Here is an 11288-nt window from a genome sequence, read left to right as displayed (position 1 = left end):
AGACAATTTATATCTTCTTATTTTTTGTCTGACATGAATAGCTCAATTCATTCATCATCCATTACCATCTCTCTTTGCATTTCTGTTATTTTTAATATCTGCTTGTTTTTTTGGAGAGCATATAACGTCTCCTCGAACGAAGGCAAAGTCAGTTCCATCAGGTGATAGCGTTTGTTTTCTTGGATTCCAAAGGTGTCCTACTGGTGGACTACCTCCTGAAAGATCAGACCGTTAATACCCAATATGATGTAACTGAATGAGAATAGCATGGCTAAATGTCCTAGAGAACTCACAGAAGGTGTTTTGTACCACCAGGACAAGGCAGAAGTGCACAAGCCTGTGGTTTTCAACTCCTGGAACATCCTCCATACTCATCAGATTTCAACCTCTCCCCAAATCTGGCAAGCATTATACAAATGATATTGACATCACATCTGCTGTGGAGGAACTCCAGCATCATTGGCAGAAGTGTGTCGCCCTTGGAGGGGATTATCTTGAAAATAATCAGCATCAACCCAGTCCATCATTGTCTTAGGACTTTTCGGCCACCCCTCTGACTTTAAATAAACTAATTTGTACCCATGTTCCAGAGACAAGGGAGTTAACTGACCATAAAGTCCAGTTTCCACCCTTGCTGAACTAGGCTGGAAATATGGAGTTATATTTTGACTGGACTAAAAAGTCTATACTCTACGCCAGTAGCTTCAGGCCAAGCCCCCAAATAGGTTCATTTTGGAAGCTGATGATGGAGTGTGTGATTTCAGCACTTTGACATTTAAATACTTACTATGAAATTGATGTGGATCTAGGAAAATTGATGTTTGCAATAAAATTGCGATCAATTCATTCACTAAACTTGTCAGATTCCAGTGCTATTCGAGCAAACGTCAATGTCACAATGGTGACATTGAGGTTTGCTCCAATAGCATTGGAATCTGGGGACCCTCCTTCATCTTTTCCTTCCAACATTCCTGCTATGACAAGGATCCCTTGTTATGTTTGATTAAACCAAGCTCATAATTTCCCTATGTTCGGAATACAATTGCACATGAAACCTCCCAAAAACACTAGATGATAAACAGAGCTTATTAACGTCCCAGCCAATTTGATTTTGAAATAGAACTGGTATTTTCAGTGTGTATTTGTGATAAGTTACACCCATATACATCATACCCTTGTGATACCAACTGATGCACATTTAAACCATGCTGAGTGTCTGAGGTTGCTTCCTTGATACTACTTTATCAGCATTTGATTTGATAACCCAGAGAAGTGAGCGACCACTTACATTTCAAAACGCAGAACCTACATGGATTGGAAAGGGAGCTTTGAGTATTAAATTTTATAAACATTTTTTCCTCATCTCTTATTGTGTTACCTTCATGGACATTCAATACCAAGATTCAAATCAATTTATTGTGGAGGGCATGTTATGTTGTGGCTGGACTGATTCTAAGGGCCATTCCTTGCACTGGATGTACCAGTACCAATGTGAAAAAAACAGAATAAATATGAATCTTATCTGCATTACTAGGAATTGCTTTAACTTCTAGGTCACCCACCAGCATTTTGACTTGTGAAGAGAGTATTATATTGAGAATATGATCAACAGCTAACAACCAGTGTAAGTGGCATCAGTACAAGGTGGCACTAGTTTACTCAGACAGTGTTGATTTCAGACACATATTACTTGAAGACTGAAGTGTTCCTGGAAATAAAAATTACAAATTTTGTGAATTTAATTCTGAGGTTCAGCATACTACCCTTTCCAGTATGTATTTCTACAATCTCATTAAAATCAGATCTTAGTAATTTCTAATTGAACCTAATTTCTACCTTAGTGGAAGTTTGGGAACACTAAACTATTTCCCTTACCTCATCAGTTTCTTAGTTATTTTTACTCTGGAAGAACAGTCTGGTACCATTTCAAACATAATATTGAACAAAATGCACAGCATACGCAGGTGGTGGTGAAACGATTGAGGACACCTCTCATTGTGACATGCTCTTGTTAACAATACAAAATAAAAGTACTGTCACCTACTCAAAAATAATCACAAAACACAAATGTGTATCATGTTTTATTGTCATATTTACAACTGTATATACATCATGAGATACAAAAGGAGCTACTTTGATCATGAGGATGTTTACTTCCATCTTTCATGTGTCCAGGCATAAAACAGACTACAGTATAGACCAAACTGTAAATATTCACAGTTACAACACTGGACAAGTCTAACATTTGGAACAAAAGTAATGTGTGCAAATTAACATTGAACCTCATAACTGCAACACTTAGGGATGAAGGTAAAAGAGTTGTCAGCTGAGCTGATTACACACATTGTGATATGTGGCTCTCATAATGAAATGGGAAAACCCATGTTATAAAACCATCTGCAGGGTTCAAAATGAACATGTCTACGAGTCGATCACAAAACCCTGGTTAGTAGCTGATGTCATGACAAATGATTTCCTGTACATTGACACCTGTTTAGCCTTTGTCCAAGGACCGTCAAACATGTGAGATAACTGTAGTTCAAGACAAGGAGAGTGCCAATTTTACAACATCGTGCCAATAAACATTCCACTGGAGTGACTGGACCATAAGGTAACTGACTTAAACAATACGCCAGTTGCAGGAGTTTCTGAGGTTTAATGGTATTTTGAGATGGAATGTCCTATTTCACAGACAGAAAGAAAAGTTCTTGTCACAAATAAAACCTGCAGTGTTCAACAAATGATATTGAAAAGCACCTTCTTTTGATTGTCTAACAGATTGCTTAAACAGATAAAATATTCACATGAACACAACACTACCGTAGCACTACTTCTACATAAAACTATCACAGTCTTGATAAAAAATGCAAAGTTTTAAATGCAAAACAAACTATGAGACACTTTATGTACCAAGACACAAAAAATAACAAACCAGCTGAAATGTTGCTGGATTAATTAACATTTGTTGCTGATCCTCAAGCATGAACAAATACAGTGACCTCTGTACACAATGTGGAACAAGGACAGTGACCTCTGTACACCATGTGGAACAAGGACAGTGACCTCTGTACACAATGTGGAACAAGGACAGTGACCTCTGTATACAACGTGGAACAAGGACAGTGACCTCTGTACACAACATGGAACAAGGACAATGACCTCTGTACACAATGTGGAACAAGGACAGTGACCTCTGTACACAATGTGGAACAAGGACAGTGACCTCTGTACACAATGTGGAACAAGGACAGTGCACATAACCTTACAGGACTACTAAGGGCACTGGGCAACAGGTCAATAAACTGACTAAGGTGTTTCAGTCTCTATTTTGATTCTCCATTCCAACAAATGAGCTAGACTTGAGGTCAATCACTTGGTTTATTATCCCTTGGAGCACACAACATTTGAGGCATTTTTTCCAGGAATCAAAGGTCATGTAAATAGAGTACCTTAATGGACATTCAATACCAAGATTCAAATCAATTTATTTCAACTTCATCAATATTCTACATGACGCCGTAACCTTGATATTCCAGGGACTGTCAAATTTCATTATCTGAAGAGTGGAAGAGAATTGACTCCTTGTTTTAGCTGCTTCAGTTGACAGTTGCTACGTCTGTCCTGTTATCTGAACAAAACACTACAATGTTTATTATTGTATTTTCTATATGAAATAGAAAATAATTGCAGGTTCACTCAGAAATAGTTTACTGGTATTTCCCGTACTGTTAACTAAATGTCAGTTAATATATTGTGATTTGGGTGTAACTTTTCATCCCTTATGCACATCCTTAAAAAATGTGAAATACAAATTAAAATAGTGCCACTGCAATGTAGCTCACCAGGATATGAGGTCAAAGTTTAAAATGTCTGCATCTAAAAAATACATTGCGGTCAAAACTGCTATTCAAATATCTTCTACATAAATACTCTACATGTATAGACAAACATGAAACAAGTAAATAAATTTTCATAATATTTCTAATTATCTAAAGGAATGAATGTATCATTGTATAACATTTTTGCAAAGTTATAATGTACTACAGTTAAATATACTTCACATAAAGTCTCAACAGTGAGCTTTGTATACCTTCTAAGGAGAAATATATTTCTAATGCCATACAATTGTTTCCAATTGTTTCCCTCCAAAACCGACCCAAAAATCGTAATGATTTGAACGTGCCAGCTTCCGACTAGAAGATGTTTACAGAGCCAAAAATGCATTCTGAGATAATAACAGAGCATTACAGTACATTTTGAGCAGTGGACATAAGTAGGTTTTTATCATAAAGCTGCAGTGATGACCATATTGAAAATCTTGAGCAAATTCCGGCATCAAGACTGGTGGGAACAAGCCTGTGAAGTGTCGGCCTCATTTGTCGAGTTGATCCCGACAAGAAGACGTTTACAGATGCTGATGGACAAGCAGGCCATGACATAAGCTCACTTGACTTTCAGTAAGGTGAGCTAAACATTCATTTGCTTCCAGACAGTATTCTAGCACAAGTATTGTCTATGGTTGATGACTTATATTTGTAAGTTCATCAGAAGACATCACAACACTTCATCTTTCAGGAGTTACATCAGGCCCACATTTATTGACATGTTTCATGCAATACTGAGGTGAAGTATCTATACAATGAAAGTACACATTTTCATCAAATCTGTACTTTTAATCACAAGAGACATCTTGGTCAAAGCAATTCAAAATGGATCTTCAATGATCAATATCACAGGAGCTTTTAGACAAGGGCTATAAGTTCAATGGTTCACTGTACAGTTGAATGTTAAAAGTCATAAATGGAATTCAACTTTCATCAGTCAATGTCCTGCACAATAATTTCACAAGACTGAAAGCCCTGAAGTATTGAGTCTTTCAGTGGTACTGGAGTTGTGTTATTGTACTTTGAGAGTGACAGAATACAGAATCTTTAGCAACCACAACAAAAGACAAATTAACTCAGTCCTTCTGCCTGAGACCTCACTCAACTAATAACAAGCCTTGTGTGTTAGGAGGTCCTGCAGTTTTTGAAATAAGGAAGGTGTCTTTGGGTCATTTAGGTTTGCTCTTTCAGGCCTACCAATGAAAACCAGCAGAGAGTAACCAACTCTGGAATATGTATATTTAACAGCCACACAATTACAAACAAGACACAGACACCATTTAGTGTGTATTGTTTTGATTAAAATCTGCCACTTTTTCACCAGAACTATTACTATTTAAAGTGTGTACATAACTAAGAGCTTGTTTGCTCTCTGCTGGTTTAATTGGAAGGGCTGTCTTTAGATAATTGAATCCAAACACCCTCTAAATCTTTCAACATTTAAGCTATATATAACAAGGATATCTTGACCTGATTTTGACTTGATTTTGAATACTGTTAGTGTACAGATTGTGACATGGTGAAATAATTAACTGGTTAACCAAAAGCAGGTGCATGGTGCTCTGACCTAGGATAGGAAAATGATTACCTTCATTTCAAAAGCAAACACAGTGAAATAACAATCCCAAATTATAACAAATTATTCCTTCTCAGGCATTTTTGGCACAAGGCTATTTTTTCACACATCAGTATCAGTATTGTAGGAACTCTCACACCCAGGTAGCACACAGCTTTGTATTACCGGTACCCATCAAAAGAAAATGAAATCATACTTGTAGGACAGTTTAGTTCATTTGAGCTTCATTCAATTATGCAAATCACAAATGCATAACATCAAGAAACTTCTAATGTAACTGGAGCAGATACAAAATAGTCAATCTCCTGTAACTGTAAACAAGCTAACTGTAAACTCCAATGTTTCCCCACACAATATAGTCCTGTATTTAAACAATGTACCCACATTTCAATTTGATATCCCCCGACCTTTAAGACTTCTCTTAAGATATCTGTACAGAAGATGGCCTTCACAGTCAGTAACTCAGAATTTCGGCAGAACTTCCCTTGGATGTTGACAGTACCTTTTCTTCCTGAATGAGTACATCACAACATGCATGTTCATATCACTGATATCAATTCATCTTCAGCTACTCTACCCACAGTTTCATGGCCAAAGACAAAACATTCTCCATGTTGAAAGACTGATGTTAGATCACATTCACCTTGATCACACTCAGGCTGTGATTCCATTGAGACTGTCCAAATGTTTCCTCATGTGAAATTCCACTGACTGAAACAGAAATATAAATGGTTGGTTACAACAATAACAAACAAATTTGCTTTGCTATACAAAAATAGACCACTCATTCCCCTGCCAATAGTGTGTTGACTAAGTGAAAGACTCAAGCCACTGACCACAAAGCCACTTAGGGCTTGTTCTGAAGAGTCAATGACAGTGAATCAAATCCTGATGAATATGCTGCTAGCTGACTGGTGCCTTTCGTCATCTCAGTGGGGTGGTGTTTCTATTAGTTCACTGGGAGCAGTGGCTGTCAGAGGAAATACTGGGCTTTTCCATTTTAGTTTCAATGGAATTAGACTAAATATCAAAGGAAAAGAAAGAAGGTAAAAATAATCCAAAAACAAAAGTCAGCAATTGACCACATGATTGACAAGTGAGCACATAGCAATGATTCATGCCTTCTGCTCTTAAAATTAAACTGTAATTGATTGGAATAGCAGCGAAAGGCACCAGTTAATGGCTTCACTGACATCTGCAAAGTTTGGTCCAGAAATATGAAATGGTCTAAGTTATGCCCTAGGAACAAACCCTACCCTCATTTGAACCTTGATTCGATTTGTTTTCATGAACGAAAGAAAGAAAGAAAACAAATCCTAAATAGCAAAAGGCACCACTTCATGGCATCTTGGCAAAGTTGCCAGAAATACTGAAATGTCTTTGAGTTGTGCTCTGGAAACAAAATGTGACAGAAAGGTCCCATTCCTGCATCCCCCCCGCCCCCCACCTTGTGTTGGGGGACAAGAGTGAGTCATGGTCGACATATAAACATATAAACTGTAAGTAATCTAGTCTGGACTAGACTGTGAATGAGAGAAAACTGTTCAATGCCAGTCAGCAATGTTACAGCTCTCTGGGAAACTGATTCATCTCATTAAGAGTTCTGTAACATTTCATTCCGAGAAGCTCACCCCATCATCTTTCTGCTGTGTGAGCCAATCAGTGCAGTCCTTCCACATGCAGCGTGCCAGCTTGTTGTTGGGCAGGACATGGTCTGTGAGGAGGTGATGCAGCAGGTGCTCCCTCACACCAAACACATACTGGCAGCTGTCAATCTGTCAGCACATGGGTAAAGGAGATGTGCAGTAGAAGTATGGGATAGAGTTGTTTATAAAGCATATTAAAACAACAATATTGAAGAAAACGAAGTCTAACGTCAATATTAGTAGACAAGAAAATGTTAGAAACTGATTCATATTCTGGAAACTACTGAGAGTTAATAAGCAGCGCTGTTGTCAGTGTGTGTGTGGGCATTTTATAGTTAGTCCACTGAGATACCATGCTGCAGACCATGCTGCAGTTCAACATGTCTCTCTCAGACACAGCATACTGACTCGGGTAAGACCAGTTCTTGTTTTAGCCCTTATGTATATATATATATATATATATATTAATGCTGAGCACTAGGCAAGATAACAACGAGTACCATCTTTTGACGTCTTTTGGTATGACATTGGCGGGGATTGAACCCCTGACCTTCCATTCTACGGGTGGATGCTCAACCACTAGACCACGGAGGCGGTCCAAAATGGAATGGAGTTGAATTAAAGGTAGGGTAGGATTTTAACATTTTCGAATGCCACCAAACTGGTGCAGCAGTTGATAAGAGCAGCTTGACTGGCACCAGTTCTCACCTTGCAGGGCCAACTTTCCGCCTTCATCTGAATGCACTCAACATGGCCCTCACGGCTGCCTGTGTACAGCTGAAAGTAGAACACCATACTGAATGTTTCTTATGTTGCAAAATGTGTTTCAGTTTTTACCATGTGAATAAAACCACAAATTCTAAATGAAAAAGATAGTACAGATCCTTGAGACATCTAGAGAAACAAGGGTTTGTAAATTTGTGAGGAATAAAACTCATGATTCGGACACAAGCAAACATGACACCAATCAATAAGGTCATTATTTTCCCTTACTACTTTTTGGGTTTGGTATGCATGAATCCAGTTTTTAATCAAATTCACACCTGGATTACGGTTTAACTGACCTTATGAAACTCAAAACAATTATTTTAACCAGAGGCAACACTTTTATGGAGAGAAAATATTAAATTGCACAGGATTACCAACATCAACCTATGTGTGTTTAAACATCTGAATGTCAATACTTACCTCATCACCATGTACAGCAATACTCATTATCACACCCTTGCCAGCTCCATAGTACATTTTTCTCAAAGTGTGGCTCTGAAAACATCAATTGCCATACACTAATGAACTAGGCGACTAAGAATAAATTTATATCTAATTTGCATGAAAAGAATCAACAGATCTTAACATGGTTTTGTTCAACGAATGTCAAAACATTAGGAGACAACTGATGAGTGTGGAAGTGCTTGATGCTTCCCTGATAGGATGTACATACCAAGACCTTGGTATGGCAAACTCCTTCAACTTAATATGTAGCTTGAGATGACAAAAAGCAAAATAAAATTACAGTTACACCACAGCTAACATTGTCTGCACACACCTTAATGTCAAAGCACCTGACCAATCTGTCATAACCAGCTGAGTAGAGGGTGTTTCCTTCAACCCACACACTCGTCACAATGCCACCATGTTCTTTGAATGTCCACTCCAGCTTGCCAGTCTGTCAACAAAACAACTTCATCATTATAAAACATGTTAACATGATTAATGGTACATGTAAACCAAATATCTGTAGGTTAATGTATTGCACAAAGGTTCCATTCAACTAGTAAGCTGGAGCCACCTGGGAAGTCTCGGGTGAGCCATTGGCAGCAAGAGGTTGGTCTGGTTAGAGCAGGAAGCTGGAAAAGCCGTCAGGACTGTAGAAGGCCTCTGCATGGTCATCAGATCCCGAAAGGATCCCGGTGCAAGGCCTCTGCATTGTCATCAGATCCAGAAGGGATACCGGTGCAAGGCCTCTGCATGGTCATCAGATCCTGGAAGGATACCAGTGCAAGACCTCTGCATGGTCATCAGATCCAGGATAGATACCGGTGCAAGGCCTCTGCATGGTCATCAGATCCTGGAAGGATACCGGTGCAAGACCTCTGCATGGTCATCAGATCCAGGATAGATACCGGTGCAAGGCCTCTGCATGGTCATCAGATCCAGAAGGGATACCGTTGCAAGGCCTCTGCATGGTCATCAGATCCCGGAAGGATACCGGTGCAAGGCCTTTGCATGGTCATCAGATCCAGGATAGATACCGGTGCAAGGCCTCTGCATGGTCATCAGATCCAGAAGGGATACCGGTGCAAGGCCTCTGCATGGTCATCAGATCCCGGAAGGATACCGGTGCAAGGCCTTTGCATGGTCATCAGATCCCGGAAGGATACCGATGCAAGGCCTCTGCATGGTCATCAGATCCAGGATAGATACCGATGCAAGGCCTCTGCATGGTCATCAGATCCAGGATAGATACCGGTGCAAGGCCTCTGCATGGTCATCAGATCCAGGATACATACCGGTGCAAGGCCTCTGCATGGTCATCAGATCAAGAAGCGATACCGGTGCAAGGCCTCTGCATGGTCATCAGATCCAGGAAGGATACCGGTGCAAGGCCTCTGCATGGTCATCAGATCCAGAAGGGATACCGGTGCAAGGCCTCTGCATGGTCATCAGATCCAGAAGGGATACCGGTGCAAGGCTTCTGAATGGTCATCAGATCCAGGATGGTTACCGGAATAACACTGCCTCATCAACACCTAGGTCTGCTGCCTTCACTGTGACATTTGCTCTCAGGAAATGCCTTATCACCGCCGGCCTACACTATGTTCTGCCTGTTGCAGGGGTCATGAAGTCAGACATCATTGTCTTGATTTGGTCAAATCACCTGTTAACTGAGTGAATGCCAACTGCAACTTGATCACCAATCCTTACTCTCTTTCGGATCAGAAGAATGCTGTTGGAATCTTCCTCTTGCCAGATTTAGTCATTCACAGAATTACTCTTCAAACACTGACAGTTACTTACATGTAGGTTATGCATCATGACTGTCCTGTCTCCAGACCCACTGAACACAAAGTGATCAGATGACTGAAACACCAAGAAGAGAAATATTGATGCTACTTATTTTGGTTTGTTTGTTTGTTTAACGCAGCAATATTCCAGCTATATGATGCCAGTATGCAAACAATCCAGTCTGGACCAGACAATCCAGTGATTGAAATCGTGAACATTGATCTACGAAATTGGGATCGATCAACCGAGTCGGCTAGCCTGACCACCAATCCCGTTAGTCGCCTCTTACGACAAGAAAAGTCACCTCTTACAACAAGCATAGGTTGCTGAAGATCTGGTCTAACAAGAGCCTTCATGGGTGTGGTGCTACTTATAACTAATGGGATGTGGCTCACTCAAACAGACATGTATACTCATATGTTTTTGTTTAGATTTCCAGCAAGAATATGTCACTACCCATGAACTGTACAAGATTAAGGGCAACAATAAAAGGGTGTGCAAATAGAATTTCTTATGTGAGTCAGCATACACAAATCTTGGAACACCCTGGGGTAATTTGCAGAAGCTAAGAAATAGACTGGAAATGTTTCGGACTCACTTCTGAAAGTGAATGTTATGTGAGAATTGCACTCGTGTGGCACTGGGGCTACCTCCGACTATATAAACTTACGCAAGGACGTAGAATATTACTTTCCCAGTCTCACACAAAGATGTCAGCATATCGACTTTTGCATGACACACAATTGTGTACCAGCACATAACTGGGCAGAGGATTCTCACCATAACAGAGAAGGAGGTCTTTTTGTGTCCCCCGAGTATTCTGACAGGCAGCCCGCTGCGAGCATCACACACGGAGATTGTGGTGTCCTGGGCAGACACACAGATGAGTTTACTGCCTCCCTCTCGGGCCGAGGAGATACAGTGTATAGCCTGGTAGGCACACTGGAATGAGTCTTTGTGGCGTTGGTTCTGGCAAAGAGCATTACATTTTGAGGAATTAGGAACAATAACCCTTAAATCAGTGTTAGCGAGTGAGAGAGAAAATGTTGTTTATGATGCAGTCAGCAATATCCCAGCTATATCCCAGCAGTGTGGGCCAGGCAAACCAGTGGTTATAGCAAGAGCAGCCACTAATTCCATCAAGGCATGGAGCCAATGCTAGCCAGATCAGTCACT

General features: G+C 40.0%; 1 protein-coding gene across 2 annotated transcripts in view; it reads right to left on the bottom strand.

The window, feature by feature from the left end:
* Positions 1-2084: 2084 nt before the first annotated feature.
* LOC139442000 (zinc finger protein 106-like) overlaps positions 2085-11288 on the bottom strand; it is a 29541-nt gene continuing 20337 nt past the window's right edge. For both annotated transcript variants that reach the window (XM_071222752.1, XM_071222753.1), the window contains exons 13-19: positions 10893-11081; positions 10125-10187; positions 8653-8772; positions 8295-8369; positions 7815-7883; positions 7092-7235; positions 2085-6171 (exon numbers count right to left, since the gene is read on the bottom strand). In XM_071222752.1, coding sequence (XP_071078853.1) covers positions 6115-6171; positions 7092-7235; positions 7815-7883; positions 8295-8369; positions 8653-8772; positions 10125-10187; positions 10893-11081 — 717 coding nt within the window. In that variant the 3' untranslated portion in view covers positions 2085-6114. The remainder of the gene's footprint in view (positions 6172-7091; positions 7236-7814; positions 7884-8294; positions 8370-8652; positions 8773-10124; positions 10188-10892; positions 11082-11288) is intronic.

This window comes from Haliotis cracherodii, unplaced genomic scaffold, assembly GCF_022045235.1.
Source record: "Haliotis cracherodii isolate W230 unplaced genomic scaffold, xgHalCrac1.p SCAF_5, whole genome shotgun sequence".
NCBI classification, from domain to species: Eukaryota; Metazoa; Mollusca; class Gastropoda; order Lepetellida; family Haliotidae; genus Haliotis; species Haliotis cracherodii.
This window is presented reverse-complemented; position numbering and strand designations above follow the sequence as displayed.